Genomic DNA, 25,595 nt, shown 5'->3' on the forward strand with positions numbered 1-25,595 from the left:
ACAATTATAATGTTTTCAGTTTCCTCTACCTCAATCCCTAATTTTATAGCTACATTACAAGCAACATATGAATGGGTAGATCCTATATCAATCAAAGCAAAATAGGGTATCAAGTAAATAGTGAAGGTACCTGCTATGACATCAGATGTAGCTCTATCCTTTCAGTGCCTAGCCTCATAAACCAAGGCAGGTTGTCTCGCCTCAACTCAGTTCGCACCTTGTGCTGGTGCTCTCTGACCCTGATTACCATTCCTATTTCGATTCTAATTACAGCCCCTCTAAGCACCCTGATTACCTCTCTAATTTTGACCCCCAGCTGGGCCTTGATTCTGAGCCGGAGCTTGCACTTGATACTGACGACAAGGATAATCCCTAATCTTATGCTCCATCGAACCACATACCAAACAAGCACCCATCCTTTTCCAACACTTGCCCGGATGATGCCTCTGACAATATTGGCAAACCTGAATTGCCCTTTTCTAGGGTCCACTGCTTCCCTATTCTACGGTGGCCTAGCCTTTCTGGCCCGCTTAACAGGTCACGGATTTGGGCTAGTAGGGCCCATTTCTCTTTTGGGATGATCCCTATGTTTCCCTTTCCTCTTGCACTCCACGCATTTAATCTCCTCAATAATTTTGGTCTTCTCGACCAAAGCCTCAAACACAGTCTCTTGGTGTGGAGCTACCTGAACCTTGAGGTCATACCTTATACCTTCCTGAAAATGGAAACTCTTTTCCTGCTCAGACGCCACCATACTAGGTTTAGGAAATTCCGCCTTATACTCAGAAACTGTCTTGTCTCCTTGTTTAAGTTTAATAAATTCCAAATGTCAGGCCCCCATATAACGAGGGCCCACATACATACCCTGAAAGGCCTCCTGAAAATAAGCCCAATCAATACGTTCTGGTAGCATTCCTCTAACCACTAGTTGCCACCATCGGTATGCCTCATCCCTTAACATAGACACGACGCCCTTAAGTTTCTGCTCAAGAGTGCATTCTAAATCCTCCAAAATTCTTTCAGTGGTTTCCATCCAGTACTCAGCCACAATAGGAGTAGTTCCGGCAATACCCCTAAACAATTCTACCACACTAGAACGGAGCCTTTCAGCAATCGTCCCACGACTAACACCTCCTATTGGAGCCTTAGCAACCCTATTCAAAGCCCTCAATAGAGCCTGAATTACTGGATCATTCCCAACATGGTCATAATTAATATTCCCATTTTCCATATTCCCACCCTCAGTAGTGGGTTCACTGTTAACCTCGTTCTATTCATTATCCACTTCCAGCCTTAATGATGTAGCTGACTTAATCGGAGCCCTCAGAGGTTGCCCCCTACTGCCCCTCCTACCATGAGTTATCATTCCACGTGCATTCATTTTAGTGTTTTATGGATATACAATTTCACAAGTAAGAGCTTTTAGTACCTTGGTTTAGCTTTTTATGCACTCACATTTTATAATTCTTTTATAAAAGTTTTATGCAGTAGTCTCTATAGTCTTAATATATTTTCAGTACTGTTTCTATGGACTTGGCATCGGACTTTCGAACTTCGTTGTTTCCTGTATAAAAAATTTTCCAAATCTATTGTGGGTTTTTTCCCCAATTTTTTCTCTTTTCATGTATGTATGCATGCAAACTAATTTAAATAGATTTAAAATCTCAGTCTGAGGTTTTGAACTTGGCTCTAATACCACTAAATATAAAATCTCAAATCCAGCCTAGACATTATGGTCGAATCGGGAAAGCCATATTGGACACCTTAGTGTCGAACTTATCCTAACGATAGTTAAAAACCCTCAAGCACTTCTTTTTATAAAACCGCGATTTCTATTGTTATCTTTGGAAAATGTCCATCTACTTAGTCCAACCCTGCTTAGGTCAAATTAGCAAATTAGGTGAGTTTTTGTAAAACCTTACTGATAGTGTTGCCTTTGAAAAATCATCATTTTGTTATCTTCTTAGCAGTAGAAATGTACCATTACTACTCAAATTATTAATTTAGTCACATATCATGCATATTCCATTTCAACATATTATAAAAACCATGTATCTATACCAAAGATACATGTCATGCATGCATGAAAAACCCCAAAATCTCAAATAGCAAAGAAACTTTACAATCCAAAATCGAATAATAATAATAATAATAATAATAAAATAGCCTAAAAATATAATTAAATTAAAATAATATGACGAAGTAAAGTCCAAAGTTCGCCGCACGTCGGTATGCCAATTTCGTTCCTAAGTTCGATCATTACCTGAGAAGTTGAGGTAATGGGGTGAGCTTAACTAGCTTAGTGTGAGACTAAACGAGTATTAAGCATTCATACATGCAATTTCATAGAGGTACCAAAAGCACAATCAAACATTAACAATAATAATTTTCAAATGCACATGATCGGGAAAAATATACATGTGTGATCTTACCCATACCATCCACTACACACCACGAGTTCCCTAGAACCCGTTTGCCAAAATCCAACGTATATGAGCAATGCTCGATGTGGTAAAATCACCAATAATCAATAATGTAGTGAAGCTGCTAAATATATAATGTGATATAATCACCAATCCCCTCGGTACTCCAAACGCAGTACACTAACTAATAATGTATGCGGACTTAATATGCCGCTATTACTCCACAGAACTCCTTCGTTAACCCCAAAATCCCATCCCAATGCACATGCAATATGACATACAAATTCATACACAATCACATTTCAATCCTTTTCACTTTTATTCGACATGCTTAACATGTCCTCAATAATCACATACTTTCAGAAGAAGGAAACAACGTTTCAATTTTTCAAATTACCTTTAAGATGATATTTATCAATATCGTTCAATTCACATACTTTACGAATTTCATTATGCATAATTAACAACCTCACGTATATATATCATAGTAAATATTTCATGCATAAAACTAATATTTCAACATTTCATACCATTCCATCAAACATTCTGATAACACATGATATAACTATGCATAACAATCTCAGTTACACATTCATACAATCAAACTAGCAATTTACCAACACACCAATCTTTTAAGGTTTGAAACTTACCTAGTTTGGCCACTCGCAAAACTATTATTTTGGCTACTATGCCAAACCAATCAGAAAGCTAATTATCAAATATAACATAACATTTATCATTATCAAACAAATTTTACAAGTTTAGGACCCACACCTTATTTTTTTGCTTTCTCGCAGCACCCTAGTGAATCTTCCAATTTTCCTTAATAACCCTTTATACGATCCTAAACCAAAATTCAGTATAAACTAAATCAATTTACCACTTAATCAACTCTCAATCACCCACTTATGATTTCAAACCAATTTTCGGATTAATAACTATTTTACGAATTCAACTAGTTTGATTCATTACCTTGTATCGATGTGAAACGTACGTACGATCGTTCTTCGGCTTCACGGTTGACTCGAGGTGTTTGGATCAGCACCTAATTCCATAATATACTGGAAAATCAGTAGCTAATAATTATTCAATTCTTTCATTTAATCAATCCATAACATTTACCCTACAACTATGTCGAAGCAACAATTAATTTTATACTTAACCGCACCTATGCTTTCCGATTTGTGAGATTCGAATGCCCAAACGATCAAGAATGTTTTTTTTCCTAATTGACATAGGTTTAATAGATGATTAGGAGGGTTCAAGAACTCAAATTAAGGCTGGAATTAATTGGGCAAGATTCAAGAAACAAAACAACCCCTTATTCTACACATATAGGCACGCACTACCGCTCATGGTGGCCAAAATTGGGGCTGAATTTTAAAATGATTTGAAACCTCATTAAAATATGGAATAATACATTTAAAAAAAATTAAAATCCCACTGGAAATTTAGGTTTTTAATGGACAAGACCAATTAAGAAATTGAAGAGAGAAGATACCTTACACAACCTAGTCGAGAGAAACGACAATAGCACTTTCTAGACGATGTTTGAGATCGATCTTGGAGTTCAAAATTCTAGATTTGGGGCTGATTTAATTGAGGAAAAATTGCAGCAATATAGTAAAAGAGATGGTGAACAATCTTGATGCAAAAAGAAGAAGAAGATGATGATAAAAGGGGAGGCGTAGGCAACGACAACAATAGAGGAAAAAGGGAAAAGAAAAAAAAGTAAAGGTGAAGAGGGGGAGAGAGGGTTAGGGACGGCTAAGGTAGAAGAAAATAGGTTAAAAGGATGATTATTTTGATAAAAACATGTATTTATACCTAGGTTTACTAAGATTGGATGCCAACACATAAAAAAAAACAAAGGAATTTGTAAAAAAATAATTTATTTTGTAAGAGTTGAGACTTGAACCTGGGACCACCAACCAACTTTCAAGTTTTCACATTTAATGACTAACCATTAGGTCAATTCCTTATTTTTGATATATTTCTAAATTTTATGGAGCTAAATTTGGGATGTTACATGGGATATGATATCATATGATAGTCATGATATTAGACATTAATATGTGCTTAAAATTCAATTGTGCATATTATATTATATTATCTTTAAAGATTCAGATATAGAAATACCATTGAGTTTTACTCGGCGTATGGTTTTGTTTTTCATGTGCAGGTTAGGTACTTAACTTTTGAACGCCAATTCAGCATCCAACAATAATCCCGAACTCAAATGCAGTGATGTTTATTTTTTGTGTCGGCATGTACTTTGAGTATCTAAATAATAGTTATTTTATGGATGGATTGTAAATGAGATTATAAGTTTAATATTGGTTTGGTATATATATATAATCTTGTGTTTGTTTTGAAGCCATATATAACACCCCTCACCCATATCCAACGCCGGGACAGGGTTCGAGGCGTTACCAGACATAAACCTTCACCAACATACAAAACCGGGTCACCAAATTTTGCCCAAAATTAAAACCTTTCAAACACAAGCATACAGTTCATTGTAAAGGCCTTCGAGGCCTAAAACATACATCAAGGCGGTTCGGGACAAAACCAAGAACATTCAATAAACTTTGGGCAACTTAATAAATTCTCTTGCTTTAGTGAGTCACACACTCGTGCGGGTGGGGGCATGTGGTCACACACGCCCGTGTAGCTTGGGACACGCCCGTATCCTCAGCCTATGTAACTCTCTGTTTATGATGTCAGCATGTATTTAGAGGCACACGGCCAAGACACACGCTCGTGTGTCTAGCCCGTGCTCGAAACTAACTTACAATTTTAGGTGCAGGGGACGCACGGCCATACCACACACCCATGGGGGTGATCCGTGTGTCACACACGGCTTAGACACACGCCCGTGTGTCTACCCTTGTGGACCTTGTAGGGCTATTTTCCAAGCCTTTGGTCACCCTCTATCAACCAATCACACTTATAGGTTATCTTAATACATAATAAGGTCAGATTATACATTTATATATAACCTTGATAAACCTCATTGCATGTAAACCTCATATCATCAGTTTTATACATGCTAGGTTAATTTCCTTTTCATATTAAGGGTTTCTATGTCTCATTGACACATTTAAGATTGGCTCATTCTTATAACTCATTGCCAATTATAGGCAAGCCATCCCATGTAAACATAAACATGCATAGATTTGTAGGTCATAGCCTACTTCAAAATGAGCTAATTCTCATGTCCATATACGAATAGATGTGTATACCTTTACATGTCTTCATTATGGCTAATCAAATGACATATCTAAAAAAATAAACCAAGAGCCCTATACATGTTACTAAACAAAATAAAAGTGCCTATATACCGAAGCTGGACTAGTTGATAGTATGTTGACTCTCCAACTGTCTTCCAATCTTTACGAGTCCTCGAGCTCAATAAGACAGGGAAAAGAGAGGGGTAAGCATTTACATGCTTAGTAAGCTCGAATAACTGGAAAGTAAACTTATCGATTAATTAGCATACAACCATATTAAGCAAATAAACCAACAGGAATGAAATAGTTTCCTTATCACATGCATTCAATCAACAAGTTAGTCACAATAATAATGCACCATGTAATTTATCTTAGATGAGTTCATCATTCATCATTTCATTTATATACATCATATTAACCCCGTTGAGTTTCTAGGAAATCTCGATGGATAATCCATTATTCGTCAAGTCATAAGAATGATCATTTCAAGTATGCACTCCCGGGGATCTCACATCTTACGGTGGGATTACCAGTTCAGGCTAAACCCTCGCATCGTAAACTTAGAAGGTGAAGTCGGGATTACCAGTCCATGCAAAATCCCTTATAGCGACAAACACCCTTAATGAACTCGGATCTGAATTACCAGTCCAGGCTAAATTCAAACCCTAATCGGATTACCCGTCTAGGCTAAATCCACAATGCACACATATTCTTCGGGAGGCTCGATCACTCAAGGAACATCGGTCCAGGCTAGATCCTTTTTATATTTGAATCAACGGATTACCTGTCCGTGCTAAATCCTTTCTGCAACACATGCAGGATCTCAAGTCATGTAAGCCATGGTTTATCCAACAGATTTCCTTTACAACATAAACCGTGACATTTATCAACATGTCATTATTAAGGATATATTTCATAGATTTTCATGCCATCATCAAATGCAAATACCATACATTCATAAATCATGCAATTAAGCATACTATGAGTTTACTTTAAGTTTTTTGAACTTACCTAGTACTCGTTTAGGTATTGTGTTTCGGTTATTACCTTTCGTTTTCCTTGATCGACCTCTAAAATTTGTTCCTCGGGGTCTATAACAATAAAAATAAATCATTAACACCTCACATTGTACTTTTTGAGTCTATATTTCACCCCTGGTCCAAATGACCGTTTTGCCCCTAACCTTTTATATTTTTACGATTTAGTCCCTAGGCTCGTATAATGGAATGCATGCAATTTCTACATTACCCAAGCCTAGCCGAATGTTCTTTCCTCTTATGGCAGCCCACATTTTTCCATTATTTCACATTTCTACCTCACATTCTATACCTTTTACAAAAAGGTCCTTTTTAGGGGTTTTTCATGAAAATCACCTAGGAAAAGATGTTTAACACATATCCAACTTCCATATTCCTCCGTGAACCATAAAAATACAAGTAACTCATGCATGGGTAAATTTCTAAACATGAGCCCTAGCATGAAATATGGATAGAAATAGAGAGAGTAAGCTACCGAGATTTTAAAAATACGAAGAACATTAAAAAGGGGCTTGGGAGCACTTACTATTGAGCTTGAAAATGTTGAAAACCCTAGCTATGGTGACTTGAGAATTTTGGCTGGACAAGGAAGAAGAATGGCTGATTTTTTCCTTCTTTTTCCCATTTTATTTCATTAAATTGCCAAATGACCAAAATACCCTCAAGCCCTTTCTTTAAAATTTCATCCATACAAGCCCATTTTTGCCCAAAAACTTAGAAATTGGGAAAATTGCTCCTCAAGACCTTCTAATTAATATTATAAAGAAATTTCATACAAATTGCTTCTAAAACCTAAGTTTTGCAATTTATTCAATTTGGTCCCTAATGTCCAATTGGACACCTTACTCAAAGAATTCCTTCATTAAACTTTAACACATGCATATTCTCATATTCTAAACCTCATAATAATCATAAAATAAATATTTTGATGTCAGATTTGTGGTCCTGAAACCACTGTTTCGACTAGGCCCTATTTCGGGATGTCTCAGTTCTCCTCCCTTAGTAACTTTCGTCTTCGAAAGTCTTACCAATAAATAGGTGTGGATATTGGCTTCTCATGGTTTCTTCCGATTCCCATGTAGCTTCTTCTACACCGTGTCGATGCCATAAAACCTTTACCAAAGCCACAACTTTATTTCTCAACTGTTTAATCTCGCGAGCTAAAATCTTGACCGGTTCCTCACCATAAACCATATCCGGTCTAATCTCAATCTCTACTAATGAAATCATATGAGAGGGGTCTGATCGATATCGCCTTAACATGGATACATGAAACACGTCGTAAATCTTTTCCAATTCAGGTGACAATGCTAATCAATAGGCTAATGGTCCAACTCTTTCAGTGATCTCTTACGGTCCTATAAATCGCAGACTCAGTTTGCCTTTCCGGCCAAATCTCAATACTTTTTTCCATGGAGATACTTTCAAGAATACTCTATCTCCAACTTGGAACTCAATCTCTTTTCTTTTCAAATCAGCATATGACTTTTGCCTATCCGATGCCGCTTTTAAACAGTCTCATATCACTTTAACTTTTTCTTCAGTTTCCTTGATCAGATCAACCTCGTGAATCTGACTTTCCTTGAGTTCTGTCCAATACAATTTTGTTCAGCACTTTCTACCGTACAAGGCCTCGTAAGGTGCCATCTTCAAACTCGTTTGAAAATTGTTGTTGTAGGCAAATTCTACCAATGGTAAATATTTTTCCCAGCTACCTTGAAATTCGAGGAGGCAACACCACAACATATCCTCAATCTGAATCATCCGCTCAGACTGACCATCAGTCTACGGGTGAAAAGCTGTACTAAATGTTGTACTAAAGCTCAACTTTGTACCCAAAGCTTCTTGTAACTTCTTCCAGAATCTCGAAGTGAGTCTCGAGTCTCTGTCTAAAATAATCGACAGCGGTACTTCGTGTAATCTCATAATTTCAAATATATACAAGTCGCCCAATTTATGAAGAGAATAGTCTATTCTTACCGGAATGAAATGAGCCGACTTTGTCAACTTATCCACCACAACCCATATAGCATTTTTCTCTTTCGGGGTCAATGGCAAACCTGTCACGAAATCCATAGTAACTTTGTCCCACTTCCATTCAGAGACCATCACAGGCTGTAACAAACCTGAAGGTACTTGATGTTCAGCTTTGACTTGCTGACATATCAAGCATTTCAATACAAATTCGGAAATGTTTCTTTTCATGTCGTTCCACCAGTACATTTTCTTTAAATCATTGTACATCTTGGTACTTCCCGGATGAATAGACAAACGGATATCATGTGCTTCTTGCAAGATTTTCTGAATAAGCTCACCATATTTGGGTACACAAACCCTATCTCTGAACATTAACCATCCATCAGGACCGATCCAAAAATCTGATTTAATGCTCGACTCACATTGAATTCTTTTAGCTTGTAAGTCACTGTCATTAGTTTGAGCATCATAAATTTCCTACAGAAATGTTGGCCTAGCTTCTAGCTCTGCCAAAACTGAACCATCATTAAGCAACGCCAATCGAGCGTCCATGGCTCTCAGTGCAAACAAAGAATTTCTGCTTAACGCATCGACGACCATATTCACCTTTCCCGAGTGATAGTCAATGATCAGATCATAATCTTTAATTAATTCTAACCATCTCCGCTGTCTCAGATTCAATTCTTTTTGAGTCATCAAATACTTCAAACTCTTGTGGTCGGTAAATATACGACAAGTCTCATCATATAAATAATGCCTCCAAATTTTCAAGGCAAAAACAATGGCGGCAAGCTCTAGATCTTGCGTCAGATAGTTCTTCTTGTGTAGCTTCAACTGCCATGAAGCATAGGCTATCACCTTGCCATCTTGCATAAGTACACAACCCAATACATTTAAAGATGCATCACTGTAGACCAAAAACTCTTTTCCCGGCTCAGGTAACACTAAAACAGGAGCTTCAGTCAGTAATGTCTTTAACTTTTTGAAACTCTGCTGACACTTTTCTGTCCATTCAAACTTAACGTCTTTTTGTAGTAACCTCGTCATTGGAGTCACTATCATGGAGAATCCTTTCACAAATCTTCGGTAGTAACCGGCTAAACCCAAAAAGCTTCTAACCTCGGTTACATTTTTAGGCGGTTTCCATTCAACAATGGCAGAGATCTTACTTGGATCAACTCGGATGCCTTCACCCGAAATAATATGATCAAAAAACCCAACTTCTTGAAGCAAAAACTCACTCTTGCTAAACTTAGCATACAGTTGTTTTTCCCGTAAGGTCTGCAACATAGTTCTTAGATGCTTTGCATACTCTGTCTCATCTTTAGAATAAATCAAAATGTCGTCAATGAACACAACGATGAACTTATCCAAGTATGGCCAAAAGATTCTATTCATTAGGTCCATGAATACGGCTGGTGCATTTGTTAACCCAAACGGCATGATAAGAAATTCATAGTGGTTATACCTCGTTTTGAAAGCTGTCTTAGGCACGTCCGATTCCTTAACTCACAACTAATAGTAGCCGGACCTCAAGTCTGTCTTAGAGAACACAGTGGCTCCTCTCAACTGGTTGAACAAGTCATCGACCTTTGGCAAAGGATACTTTTTCTTGATAGTTACCTTGTTCAACTGTCGATAATCTATACATAGCCTCAATGAACTGTCTTTCTTCTTTACAAACAATACGGGAGCACCCTAAGGTGAAAAGCTTGGCTTTGCAAAACCTTTATCCGTCAGCTCTTACAACTGTGCTTTTAACTCTTTCAGCTTGGTTGGCATCATCCTGTATGGAGCAATAAAAATGGAAGCTGTTCCTGGTACTAATTCAATACCAAACTCTATCTCTCTTTCAGGAGGTAATACGGGTAATTCTTCTAGGAACACATCTGGATATTCACATACTATTGGCACAGAGTCAATCTTCAACTCTGTTTCCTTAGTGTTCAATACAAAAGCAAGGTAGGCTTCATACCCTTTTCTCATATATTTCTGAGCAACCATCGCTGTGATTACAAGTGGCGGCTAACCTAATTCTCTTAAATCAACCTGCAAAATCTCACCATCTGGGCATTTCAATTCAATATACTTGCTACCATAGTTGACAACTACATCATGCAGGGTTAACCAATCCATACCAAGTATTACATCAAACTCATCAAATGGAAAGAACATAAGCTTAGCCGGAAAGCATTGACCATGAATCATCAAAGGACAATTCTTATAAACTTTATCAATCAAGACTGATTTGCCTAATGGGTTCGATACTCTAATAATAAATTTTGTAGGTTCAATGGGTATGTTCATACTAGACACCAATCTCATACAAATGTATGAATGCGTCGACCCCGGATCAATTAAGGCAACAACGCTTGTATTAAAAAGAGAAAAAGTACCCGTAATAACGTCAGGAGTGGAGGCTTCCTCTCGAGCGCGTATTGCATACGTTCTTTTCGGGGCTTGAGCCTCTCATTTTGTAGCATCTTTAGCCGCAACTCGACTGCCACTAGCACTTCCAAGACATCTAGGAGGTCTACCTCGTGCAATGGGAGCACTCGAATTCGGGGCTACTTCCACTTCTTTTTCATTCCGCTCTAGACAGTCCCTGAGGAAGTGGTCAAGAGAACCACATTTGAAACATGCACCGCTCTTCATTCGACACTCTCCGGGGTGTAATCTGTTGCAGCTTTTACACTTTGGCTTTTGGTCATATACACTTCCTACACTAGTTACCATCGGGGACTAAGACTTCTGATTGCGTAGTTTGGAGCCTCTCATTCTACCTGAATATCCTACCAATGAAGTGGAGCGTTCATGTTGGCTCCTTGATTTCTTTGTAGGAAACGAGAGCGTCTTACCACTAGATCTCTTGCTCGAAACTCGAGCCTCTCTCTTTTCTTGCTTTCTTTCACTATTGAGCTCCTCGGCCTTCTTGGCCCGATCAGCTAATGCTTAAACTCCGGTATCTCAAGAATCCCAATCAACAACTTGATTTCCTCATTCAGACCTTCCTCAAAACTTTTGCACATTTCTGACTCAGTTTGAACCCATTCAGTGGTATACTGACTTAGCCTTACAAACTCCCTTTCGTATTCTGTTACAGTCTTATTTCCTTGCTTGAGTTCCAGGAACTCCTTTTATTTCGAGTCTAAGAATTTTTGGCTGATGTATTTTTTCTTAAACTCTGCTTGGAAAAATTCCCAAGTGATGTTTTCCTTTGGCATCACAGAAGATACAGTCTTCCACCAGTGGTATGCAGTATCTTTCAAGAGAGACACGACACACTTTAAGCACTCCTCAAGTGTGCATGATAATTCATCTAATACCCGAGTAGTATTCTAGAGCCAGAACTCGGCTTTTTCAGTATCATCTTCGATCTTAGCTCTAAATTCCTCAGCCCTATAGTTTCTAAGCTTATCTACATGGTGCCTTACCAATTCTTACAGGTGCCATACCTCGTGGCAAATCCTCATCAGGTTGGTTAGGGGGCGAGGGAGGTCATGGTATGTTGGGGCGATTCCTTAAATAATCCCCAAACCATTCATCCATCATGTCAAAGAAGGCAGCTCTGGCCTCTTCCTAACCTTCAGACATAAGCCTTCTACTACTACTAGAAACAGCTCGTTGTATGGAAGCTGGAGCATGGCTCTCGGCTCCCTTGGACGCGTCTTGAGCTTGATTGGAAGACATTTACTATATTCAAAAACAATTTAAAAAGTTAGGAGATGTCACACTATCAATGTTTGAATAATGGCATGTATAGCGATACTTAATACTTTCTACGGTAGTCCTAGAACCGACTAAACTGTAGCTCTGATACCACTAAATGTAACACCCCTCACCCATATCCAACTCCGGGATAGGGTTTGAGGCGTTACCAGACTTAAACCTTCACCAACATACAAAACCCCTAAAATTAAAACTTTTCAAACACATGTGTATTGTCCATTATACAGGCCTTCGAGGTCTAAAACATACATCGAGGCAGTTCGGGACAAAGCCAAGAACATTCAATAAACTTCGGGCAACTTAATAAATTCTCTTGCTTTAGTGAGTCACACGCCCGTGCGGGTGGGGCTGTGTGGTCACACACGCCCATGTAGCTTGACACACGCCCGTGTCCTCAGCCTATGTAACTCTCTGTTTATGACGTCAGCAAGTATTTAAGGGTACACGGCCAAGACACACGCCCGCATGTCTAGCCCGTACTCGAAACTGACTTAAAATTTTAGGTGTAGGGGACGCACGGCCATACCACACGCCCATGGGAGTGATCCGTGTGTCACACACAGCCTAGACACACGTCCGTGTGTCTACCCGTGTGGACCTTGTAGGGCTATCTTTCAAGCCTTTGGTCACCCTCTATCAACCAATCACACTTATAGGTTATCTTAATACATAATAAGGCTAGATTATATGTAACACCCCTCGCCCGTATCCAACGCCAGAACAGGGTTTGAGGTGCTACCAAACTTAAACTCAACCAATCTTAGGAAATCAGACCATAAAATCTTGATCAATTTAAAGCTTTTCATTTCATAAGCAATCTGTCCCTTAATTGGGCTTACGAGGCCCAAAACATACATTCGAGGTGATTCGGGATCAAACCGAGGGCTCAAGAAAAACTTAGAAAATTTCATACCTTAAGGTTCCACACGCCCGTGTAGGTATAGGGTACACGCCCGTGTGCTTGGAACACACCCATGTCCTGCACCCGTGTGGGCAATTTAATTTTTACAATTTTTCATAGAACAAGTGCAGACTTCACACGGCCTGGACATACGCCTGTGTCCTTTCACATGGCCTCAACACGCCCTTGTGCAAAAACCTAGGTATTCTGTTTCTGCCATTAGCATCACACGACCATGGTACACGTCCGTGTACTAGGCCGTGCCCTCCACATGGCTGAGAGACACAGCTGTGTCTCTACCCGTGTGATCCTTACCATGCATTTTGACTTATAATTTCTAGGTGCAAGGGACACACGGCCTTCTCACACGCTCATGGGGCTGACTGTATGTCACACACGGCTTAGACACATACCCGTGTGGACAACATGAGGCTATCTACCAAGCCTCCTTGCCACCCTAGTGTACCTATTTTCATGTCAATACCAACCAATACCAAAACAAGCATAATAAACATTCATTCAACCATAAAGATGCATCTTTTATAGACTAAAATGAAAACCCTCATTCAAGGCTCAATGTAAAGAGTAGAATCTATTCTAGACCAACACATTTGGTCAATTCTCAAGGACACAAATTAATAAGGTCTAGCCCTATACATGCCATAATAAAAAATATAAATCCAACTATACCGAATATTATTGCTGACAGTGTGATCGATATCTCTGACTTCAAGGGATCCTTGAGCTAATTAAGCGGCACTGAAAGAAAAGGGAAAAGAAAGAGAGTAAGCATAAAACTTAGTAAGTTGCATATAAATAAATATACAACAACAATTTCACCATTAGTCATCATGCTCATAACTCAAAGATAAGCATAAACTTGAATTACTCATTACCGTCTACTCAAGTCACATTCTCTAATTTGAGCTCATTACTCATGCATACCAAATAGGTACTTGTACCACTCACAACATTATTATACTTTCCTTATTAAATCACTTTCGTAATCTTTAAATTTGAACCTTTCGGAATACTACCGGATATTCTATAAGCCTCAAACATGGGATAAGTTGCTGATGCCATGTCCCAGACATGGTCTTACACTAGCTCTTGTATATACGTGCTGATGCATGTCCTAGACATGTCTTACACTCACACAACTCTCAGCCGATGCATGTCCCAGACATGTCTTACACTGGCTATCCTCGTCGAGGTCGATGCATGTCCCAGACATGTCTTACACTAGCACTCATCTCTACGCCGATGCCATGTCCCAGACATGGTCTTACACTGGAACTCATAATGTGGCTGATGCATGTCCCAGACATGTCTAACACTGGCTATCATCATCGAGGCTGATGCATATCCCATACATGTCTTACACTGGCACTTATCTCTACGCCGATGCCATGTCCTAGATATGGTCTTACACTGGCACACATAATGTGGCCGATGCATGTCCCAAACATGTCTTACACTGGCACATAAGTAATCCAAATGTTATGGCATGAATATCCGGTTTGTTTCCTAGGGTCCCAACTAGATCTTTTTACTATCTCAATCATTAATATGCATTCTTAGTTCACAATCTAGCAATTCATACTATATCAATTCAATAAAAATTCGAATACATACATTAATAATGTAGTTGCATCATTTACATACAACTTACCTCGGTTTACAAAATGTACTCGACTAGTCGGTTTAGTCGATTTGCTTGGCTTTCCCCCGGTCTAGGTTCAGATTCAGTAAATCTTGATCTATAATAGTAAAAATGCACTCATTTAATCACTAATTACAATTAGGCAATCATAAATTCATATTTTTGGTAAAATGACTATTTTGCCCCTAGAATTTGGCAATTTAACCATTTTACCCTTATGCACGAAATTTAATTTTTATCGAATTTCCTCTTATCTTAGGCCTATCTGACCCCTTTTTTCTCTTATAGCAACCCCAAATTCTTACTATTTCACACACTTATCACCTATTTTGTAACTTATGCAAAATAGCCCATTTAGGTGTTTTCATGCTAATACATTTCATAAAAGTTGTTTAGAACTCTTCTAAGATTCATTTTCTTTCATAAAATTTCAGAAACAACATAAAATATCTTATGGTAAATCCCTAGACTTATCACTATTTTTCAAAATAGTCCTCTTATTTGAAAGCCAATGATACAAGCATGCCAAAAATATAAAAATCACCAAGAAAATCATCAAGATCACTTACATTATAAGAAGAATAAGTTGCTGAAAATTTTCAGCTTTCAAACCTCCATATTTACTGATATTTCCGGTGGAGAGAAAGGATGGAGGAGAAGAAAAATAATAGCTAGGCTTTTAGGAAAGGATGGAGAAGAAGAAAAATAATAGCTAGGCTTTTAGGTATTATTTTATCACCAAATCTTGACATCACTTACCTAAACCTTGACTATTTGTTTAAAATTCATCTCATGGCCGGCCAACACAATTAAAAAGGGTATAATTTCCATTTAAAAGCCCTAAATTTTAGTTCTCTAGCTAATTGATGCATTTGGGTACTAAAATGCAACTTTTGCCGTTTATGCGATTTAGTCCTTTTTCGCAATCGGGCTCACAAACATTAAAATTAACTCCCCAAATTTTTCATGCTCTAATATAATCATACTATAACCTCATAATAATAATAAAAATAATTTTCCCAACTTTGGATTTGTGGTCCCGAGACCATTGTTCCGACTAGGCCTTAATTCGGGCTGTTACATTATACACTTACATATAACCTTGATAAACCTCATTGCATGTAAACCTCATATCATCGATTTTATACATGCTAGGTTAATTTACTTTTCGTATTAAGGGTTTCCATGTCTCATTGACACATTTAAAATTGGCTCATTCTTATAACTCATTGCCAATTATAGTCAAGCCATCCTATCTAAACATATGCATAGATTTGTAGGTCATAGCCTACTTCAAAATGAGCCAATTCCCATGGCCATATACAAATAGATGTGTATATCTTTACATGTCTTCATTATGGCTAATCAAATGACATATCTAACAAAATAAACCAAGAGCCTATACATGTTATTGAATAAAATAAAAGTCCCTATATACCAAAACTGGACTAGTTGATAGTATGTTGACTCTCCAAACATCTTCCAATCTTTACGAGTCCTCGAGCTCTGTAAGACAGGGAAAAGAGAGGGGTAAGCATTTACATACTTAGTAAGCCCAAATAACTGGAAAGTAAACTTATCGATTAATTAGCATACAACCATATTAAGCAAATAAACCAACAAGAATGAAATAGTTTCCCTATCACATGCATTCAATCAACAAGTTAGTTACAATAATAATGCACCATGTAATTTGTCTTAGATGAGCTCATCATTCATCATTTCATTTATATACATCATATTAATCCCGTTGAGTTTCTAGGAAATCTCGATGGATTATCCATTGTCCATTAAATCATAAGAATGATCATTTCAAGTATGCACTCCTGCGAATCTCACATCTTATGGCGGGATTACCAGTCTAGGCTAAATCCCCCGCATCGTAAACTCATAAGGTGAAGTCGGGATTACCAGTCCAGGCTAAATCCCTTATAGCCACAAACACCCTTAATGAGCTCGGATCTAAATTACCAGTCCAGGCTAAATTCAAACCCTAATCGGATTACCCGTCTGGGCTAAATCCACAATGCACACATATTCTTCGGGAGGCTCGATCACTCAAGGAACACCCATACGGGCTAGATCCTTTTTATTTTTGAGATCAATGGATTACCCGTCCAGGCTAAATCCTTTCTACAGCACATGCAGGATCTCAAGTTATGTAAGCCATGGTTTATCCATCAGATTTCCTTTTCAACCTCAACCAGGACATTTATCAACATGTCATTATTAAGGATATATTTCATAAATTTTTATGCCATCATCAAATGCAATTACCATACATTCATAAATCATGAAATTAAGAATACTATGAGTTTACTTTAAGTTATTCGAACTTACCTGGTACTCGTCTCGGTATCGTGTTTCGGTTATTCCGAAACCTTTCGTTTTCCTCGATTGACCTCTGAAATTTGTTCCTCGGGATCTATAACAATAAAAATAAATCATTAACACCTCACATTGTACTTTTTGAGTTTACATTTCACCCCCGGTCCAAATGACCGTTTTGCCCCTAACCTTTCACATTTTTACGATTTAGTCCCTAGGCTCGTATAATGGAATGCATGCAATTTCTACATTACCCAAGCTTAGCCGAATGTTCTTTCATCTTACAGAATCCCATATTTTTCCATTATTTCACATTTCTACCTCACATTTTACACTTTTTGCAAAAAGGTCCTTTTTAGGGGTTTTTCATGAAAATCACCTAGGAAAAGATGTTTAACACACATCCAACTTCCTTATTCCTCCGTAAACCATCAAAATACAAATAACTCAAATAACTCATGCATGGGTAAATTTCTAAACATGAAATCTAGCATAAAATACGGGTAGAAATAGAGAGAGTAAGCTATCGGGATTTCAAAAATACGAAGAACATTAAAAAGGGGCTTGTGAGCACTTACTATTGAGCTTGTAAATGTTGAAAACCCTAGCTATGGTGACTTGAGAATTTTGACTGGACAAGGAAGAAGAATGGCTGATTTTTTCCTTCTTTTTCCCATTTTATTTCATTAAATTGGCAAATGACTAAAATGCCCTTAAGCCCTTTCTTTAAAATTTCATCTATACAAGCCCATTTTTGCCCAAAAACTTAGAAATTGGGAAAATTTCTCCTCAAGACCTTCTAATTAATATTCTAAAGCAATTTCATACAAATTGCTTCTAAAACCCAAGTTTTGCAATTTATTCAATTTAGTCCCTAATGTCCAATTGGACACCTTACTCAAAGAATTCCTTCATAAAACTTTAACACATGCATATTCTCATATTATAGACCTCATAATAATCACAAAATAAATATTTTGATGTCAAATTTATGGTCCCGAAACCACTATTCTGACTAGGCCCTATTTCGGGATGTTACACCATATTATGGCAGGGTAAATTGAACTAAATCTAGATATGTGCGTGTGAATTTAAGTTAGTGTTTAAGTGCTTATGAACTAGGCAAAATGGATTGAAATTGGTATGTTTATAATTTGGATTTGAATGTGTTTGATCATATTTTGAAATGGTTAAATGAATGGTTTTTTAATTGTTTAATGTCCAAGCATGTAGGAAATGGTAAATTTGTTGTTTAGGGCACATTTTAGGTCCACACGACCAGACACACGGGTGTGTGACTTGGCCGTGTGAGACACACGGCTAGCACACGAGAGTACGAGGCCATTTCAAAGGGTACATGGCCTGACACAAAGGCGTGTGGCTGGGCTGTGTGACCCAAGTTAGAGAGTTACACCAGCACAGACACGGGCTGAGACACGGCCGTGTGTCCCTATTTCAAATGCCCACATGGCCTAAGACATGGGTGTGTCTATTGGCATTGTGACCCTTGCAGCTTTGAAAATTTTTAATGTATTCCGAAAAATTCTCTGAGTTTCCGAATTAGTCCCGACTTGTTTCTAATGCTTATTTTGGGCCTCGAGGGCTCGAATAAGGGATAGAATGTATGAGTTTGATTGGTTTCTGAACTAAATATTATATGATATGAAATGTTTGAAATTTTTTTTTGTTTGATCTATAAACTTTGGTAATGCTTCGTAACTCGATTCCGCAATGGATACGGGTTAGGGTGTTACATTCTATAAAAGAGTCGATCCAGTCCAGCTCAAACAACAATATTCAAAGTACTCTAAATAATTAAATTTTTATAAAATATTTATAAGGCTTAAAATTAGTTTAAATCCAAATCTAAATTTAAATTATCCAAACAATAAATTTAAATTAATTCAAAATTTTAAATTTCAAATATTCTAATTACTAAACGAAGAATTTATCACAAATTTCAAAGCTAAAAGTTTGAAATTCAAATTCTAGTTGGAAATATTTTGAATTTAATAAACCTTAAAAAACTTGCTATAAAGTTGACATTATTATGTTAAGATATCAAAATGAAAAATATAATTAGACCTGATGAACACTACCCGACACCCGACAACCGACAAATGTGTAGACACGTGGCTTGAGTCCTAACACTGATAACATCCAAGACATTGACCGGATTAGGAAACCGTGAAAGTGTGTGGTAAGGTAACATTGTCGATCATCAACAACAACTAAAGTGAAATTTTGATCCACTTTGAGTTTATCATTCATTGATGACAAATCCTTATTTGCTTACACAAAATGTTCTTGTTTTGCTTTTCCAGGACGTAAGTATTTGTTCTTTTATTAGCCTTAACTACGCACTCTTGATCATTAATATTGCTCCTGACCAAATAAGTTACATTTACTGCTTTTTCAAACAACATTTGGAAATCGATTAAAAGATATATAATTTATTGTTCTTTATTCCCACCACCACCAAGTCTAAACAACATTTGAGAGATTCAGCCTCCAACTTCAATGGTGGGGGTCAGCTTTGATATCTTAGTACGCACATGCAAGCCCCTAATGGTGCCATATTTGTGGATACACATGTATCAACTCTCTTGTTTTCTACCACTTGGCTGCTAATAAACAAATTCATACTTCCATTAACCACTTTGTTCCGCCCCATCTACATTGTCACATTTGTAGACTCCAACATTTTAGGGAATTACAGTAAATCTATATCAATGGAGCAAAGGAACCCTCCTTTCATTAAAATGCTCCATTCGTTTTCTTGCAACTCAATCCTAGTTCCACCGGAACTTTGTGGTAGACTGCACCATGGTACACGATCCACAAGTTACTTGATGGTGATGTAGCGATTTGTCCCATGTCTAGCCCAGTAGGTCTTCAGGTCCAGCGGTTTTGAAACATCGTAGCCTTCAGCAGCCAGACGGCTGAGTAACTTTGTGAACACACTACCACTCATCTTACGCCCACCCACTCGGGCATGCCGCTTGTTTGGCATCTGTGGCAATGGGTATGATGATATGCTGGTAGTGCAACAAGATGACTGCCATCCACCATTTCCCCACTTGTAGCAATGTCGGGGAACTCCTGTGCAGGAGCAAACTGGCACAGAAATTTTGGTTTCGTCAAAGTTTATCAAGCTCAATCCAATATGCTCACTATTCCACTCAGATTTACACTTCCTTACCTCCGTATCAACTTGTCTATTTAAATCCTCAGCCACTTTCTTAATCTTTCGTGGTGACTTTGACGAAACAGCTTTATTCACCTTTGTCCGCTTTACAGGACAAGACTTGCCTTCTGCAGAAGGGATGGTAGATACTGGGAGGGCATTAGTAACGTGCATTTCATGATTGAGAGTTTCATCCATATCACTTGAATGATATGAAAGGTGCATGCATGTTCTTCCTCTCTGAATGCCACTACCAAATGGGAAGTTCTTGGCATTTTCCCGGCACTGCAGCACAGCTAAAGCATTATCTCTCTCAATTAAGGCACTATCCCGCTCAGCAAGTGCCTTATCCCGCTGCTGGAGGGCCTCATCTCGCGCAGCAAGGGCTTCCTTCCTTTCAGAAACAGCAATGTTCCGTTCTCGAATAGCAGCATCCCGCTCAGCAAGGATAGACATGATTTTTTTATTCATTACCAAGGCATTGCTTTGTTCCTTCACATGGTGCTGTGGCATCATGTTCCACTGCATGTATCATTGCATCCCACTTAGATAAATCAAGTATTGAACAATAAAATAAACACTAAAGCCACATCGTTGAGTGGGAAATTGTTAGTTTTCTTCCTACCGGAGGGTGTGCTCCTTTGTAGCGATCTAGCTTATATCTCCCATTTTCTAGCTGTCCAGCACCATCCATCTAACACCAAGTCAAAATTAATTGGGCTAAAAAATGTTGACAACCACTCCTTGAACTTTCATGTGAACACAAAAGTCAACAGGTTTCAAGCGTGTGGCACATACTATTTGTTTATAGTAGGAAAAACCAAAGTTAAATTTCAAGTGATTTGCAAAGCAACTAGAAATGAGAAAACAAAAGCATGAATCGGGTGTAAAAGATAAACTAAAAATAAAGTCTAAACAAAATGATTAACAATTCAACATTCAAAGAAGGCAACTTGGAGAAGGATAAATAAACAGCTACTACAACTAAGCAAAGAAAAATAACTAAAAATCACACAGAAACTATAAACTATTAACTGATATAGGGAAGCAATACACGTAAAAAATCATCTGGTCTGACCAAAAAAGAGAAAGAAATAGAAAATTTTCAGCCCTTTGGTAATGTCATCAAGATCAAGAGAAATACGGTATTGCTAAGACCAAGAGTACAAAATTATTAGTGAACTTAGAATAGATTTTCTGATAAATAAGTTTCAGCAAGACCAAGAGTACAAAATTATTAGTGAACTTAGAATAGATTTTCTGATAAATAAGTTTCAGCAATATATCAAAGGCAATACCAAGCAATTTTAGACAGTGCTAAGAATATTTGTAGTCACTTAGCACCGCTTCTCCACATACTTTAAAAATCAAGGCAAAAGCCAGAGTGACAACATATTCTCACTAGAAATTGGAATTGAAAACTGCATCAGTACTGAACAATAAAGAGCAATTCCAAGCTCTCCACATAATTGGTAACCAGTGTAAGAAGTCAACATATTTGGAAAAAGAATGTTTAAAACTAGAAATAAAAAATGTAACAAAAAAATCCTTTCTAGAATTGAAATTTATAAAGTCAAGGATTAAACACTAAAGCCCAAGAGACTCAAAAATATTGAGTTATAAACAATTTTGGAACTGTTACAAAGGCATTTGCCTTTATCAACGAAATAACTAAAATGCATTCAGGATAGTTAACACACGAACTTCTACGAATGCAATCAAGCAATGTTGTAATAATTTACTAAAAACTTATTTAGCAAGTTCATAAATTAGGAAAGCATCAAAAGTAGGCACCAAATAAAGCCCAAAAAGCTTGATAAGCAGCTCTCAAGTATAAGCGAGTGCAAACCCTGATACCATCTTATGCAAAAGTGAACTCAAAAGTACATTTTGTTTTTCAATTGCTAACCATTGTTTTTAAGTTCCATAGCTATCTCTTGTGGTATACACCCAAAGTCCGAGATGAATTAAAACACAGACATAAAAACTATAAAAAGAAAGAAAGAAAAAGAAATCAAATCTTAAATAATTGTTGCATATCATTTCCATGCACATCCAATGAACAATGCAGATCCCTAAATTCCTTAAATTATGTTTAAAAAATCTATTGAGACCAACATAAATACATGTAAGCAAAGCGCTAATTAAGCACATTCTTTAACCCGAGTTTATTAACGAGCAGAAAATCGAAAGACAACTCGAAACATTTAGTTAACAAAAGATAAATGTGAGTAATTAATAAGAAGTAAAAAATAAACAAAAACCAAAAAGTGACAATGTGAATGAGAAAAATGATACAACTCAAGTGAGTTCTAACTTTCAGTAAAGTTAGGGTTTTCTTTTACCACGATCGAAAATCCCTTTTATAGAATAATTATTTTTCAAAAAATTGAGCTTAATAACCTCAAAAAAACAAATGCTCGATTCATGTGGGAAGATCATGAAAAAAAAAATAGAACCAAAAAACATAAAAACTTACACTTCTATAAAATTACTTTTAAAGAGAAATGGAGTGATGGTTGAAATTTCCTTCTCAGAAAGGAAACCAGAGCGGAGTTCGATCGCCAGAGACAAAAGTTAAATGATTGGGAAAAGGTTTGTAACTTGAAATTCAGATAAATGATTTTCTTCATGTTCAAACGGCAGCGTTTTAGCTTTCTTGGGTCTAGAGAGCAAACGTTGCCGTTTTCTCTCTTTCTCTACTCTTTTGTATAATTCAATCAAGGCTTTAGTAAATTAGTCCCTTAATTATACTTCAATCCTCATATTTATTCTTAAAATTTTTTGGTCAAAAGTGATATCTAAATTAACGTGGTATGTTCTTATTGGATGTCACATATTTTTTTGGTAAAATAAGACTAGATTGATAGTTTAAGTATCTTTTTTAACAAATAAAACTTTAAGGACCAGTTTAAGAATTGGTTATTGTTAGCTCGATTGATCAAACCAAAATTGCCAAGAAGGCGGGTGAATTGGCCTTTAAAATTTTTGGTAGAACCAAAGAAAGAATATGAAACAATGAACCCCAATTATCTACTCCACTACCTTAGCTTTCCACAGTTAAGGATTTTCTCAAATTCACTAATTTGTACAAACTTTGAGGATAAGGTTTAACCTTACAACTCTTTTAAGATTTCTACCCAAATCTTAAGATACAAACCCTCTCAAAAAATTACAAAGAAGCAAACAAAGAAATAATCCCAATAAGATCAGAATGTTTGCCAATTAAGTACAAACATACAAAAATACACTTGAGCAAAAGAAAAAACAATGAAAGCTCACAAGTCTATCACAAGAGAATTATGGAAGTGTTGAGTACAAAGGTTGTTTGATTGATGATTTTTGCTTGAATATGCTTTCTTGTTATTGTAGGATCTTTAGAAGTTGGTATTTATACCCCCTAATTAATTTTCGATCGTTGAGGTTGTTGTGGATCATCAAGATCTCCTTCTTCCATGTATTCTTCAAGGTATGGATCATCCCAATTCCACTTATGAATAAAGTTAAGAAATATGCAATATACTATTACAATCTAACATTTTTTTTATGTTATACTGAGGTGATGTTAATATGAATTTTTTTTTTCAAAACAACAAATGTCTTGTAACACCCCTTACACGACCCAATCACCGGATCCGAGTTATAGGGTGCTACACTCTATTTTCAAATTTAATTAACACATTTGTTATTATAATCTGCATTTTAAAATAGTGTAAGATAAATAATACTTATAACACCATTACTAATTAGCTTAACAAATCTCAAAAAATCTATTTCAATTGATAAAATTTTAAATTAAGATACAACGATTTCACAAAGTAACTTTATCCTATTGAATAATTACTTAGTATTGAAAATATATATTCTGACTCCTTAATTATAGTTACGGTTAAGACCCCGAGGCTCTGTTTAAAGGTAGCCTCGTTGTATGCGTATTATGACTGAAATGTAAACTTGCCAAGCTCGACGGATTTTGGCTTGGTCCCTCCTCGAATCCTCGCATCTTTCTGTAATACCTGCGTTACATAATGGCATACACGTAAGTTCAATGAACTTAGTGAGTCATCCACACATTGCATTGGCAGAATGTTAACAAGATGATGTTTTAATTTAGTATTAAAGTTTGACTGTCTACACTAGGAAAGGTTTGCCAATCCCATTGGCTTAATATGTTCATTACACGTATTGACTTGCTTATACTTGACACATTATCTTCAATGATACCTTCGCTTACTTATTCGCACATCCTTGAGAACAAACCATCTTACATGATTGTAGATAATCTACTTTCAACGATTTGAAAACAGAAGATATCATATTCAAATATAATATGCCTTGCACACCATAAGCCTCCACTGATGAGATTTCATAAATTAAATACCAAAATATTGATTTAACAGCGATTACTCCTTTTGGCGAAATATCCTCGTGGATTCTATCCCCACTACCTGCCTTTGCAGACTCTTATGCAACAATTATCTTGAAAGGAAACCCTTGTGGCTTCTTACTTAAGAACTCGTGTAAGAAAACCCATGGATAATTCCCATACTACACTTTCCTCCAATAATTACAGGTAACAAATAAGATTTATCTCGGCGAATAGTCCCTATAGTAGATTACTATTAATAGCTAGTCCTAACAAACTTAGATTCGTATTATAATCCTCATGGCTCATGTTTCAGACCCAAGTATTTAGATTATTGCTTTACGAAACACATCAACATATTCATAAGGAAAATCCCCATTATGGATTAATAAGAGATTAACTCATCTCAACTAGACAAATCTGGCAGACCATCAAATCTTACCATTTTCCCATAATAACGGATGACTCATTCTTCATAGTCTACTTCTAAAAATAGATAACATATAAGCGAATTCTTAAAAGTAAATCCCTTATTGCAATGTCATACACAAAAGATAGTCTTGACGAACTTCCACATATAAAATAGTCTTGGTAAACTTCTACGCATAAGATAACCTTGACGAACTTCGAGATTTACAGTAATGCCATGGCCATGGACTTTTATTCATTCATACGTCCTATAAAAGGGCTCTTATATGTCCCACGAGGGGCACTCGAATGTCCCATAAAGGGCTGTCATATATTGGTGCGC

The 25,595-nt window shown here is 36.9% G+C and overlaps 2 protein-coding genes across 5 annotated transcripts; both read right to left on the reverse strand.

Annotated features, from left to right (window-relative positions):
• Positions 1-538: 538 nt before the first annotated feature.
• LOC108462424 (uncharacterized) lies at positions 539-1,231 on the reverse strand. Its single transcript, XM_017762371.1, has 2 exons — positions 865-1,231; positions 539-801 (listed from the first exon to the last, which is right to left on the reverse strand). The coding sequence occupies exons 1-2, from the start codon at positions 1,229-1,231 to the stop codon at positions 539-541; spliced, it is 630 nt and encodes a 209-aa protein (XP_017617860.1).
• An 18,471-nt stretch (positions 1,232-19,702) lies between these two features.
• LOC108461232 (protein BASIC PENTACYSTEINE4) lies at positions 19,703-23,094 on the reverse strand. 4 transcript variants are annotated; one of them, XM_017760991.2, is made up of 3 exons: positions 22,958-23,094; positions 21,104-21,172; positions 19,703-21,000 (listed from the first exon to the last, which is right to left on the reverse strand). In XM_017760991.2, exons 2-3 carry the CDS (start codon positions 21,170-21,172, stop codon positions 20,137-20,139), a joined length of 933 nt encoding a protein of 310 aa, XP_017616480.1. In that variant the 5' UTR covers positions 22,958-23,094; the 3' UTR covers positions 19,703-20,136. The 4 variants fall into 4 exon arrangements, with proteins under 4 accessions (XP_017616480.1, XP_017616481.1, XP_017616482.1 ...); XM_017760992.2 differs by having other exon boundaries at positions 21,104-21,275; positions 22,958-23,093; XM_017760993.2 differs by having other exon boundaries at positions 21,104-21,154; positions 22,958-23,090.
• Between the last annotated feature and the right edge of the window lie 2,501 nt (positions 23,095-25,595).

Source organism: Gossypium arboreum, chromosome 13 (genome assembly GCF_025698485.1).
Source record: "Gossypium arboreum isolate Shixiya-1 chromosome 13, ASM2569848v2, whole genome shotgun sequence".
NCBI lineage: Eukaryota > Viridiplantae > Streptophyta > Magnoliopsida > Malvales > Malvaceae > Gossypium > Gossypium arboreum.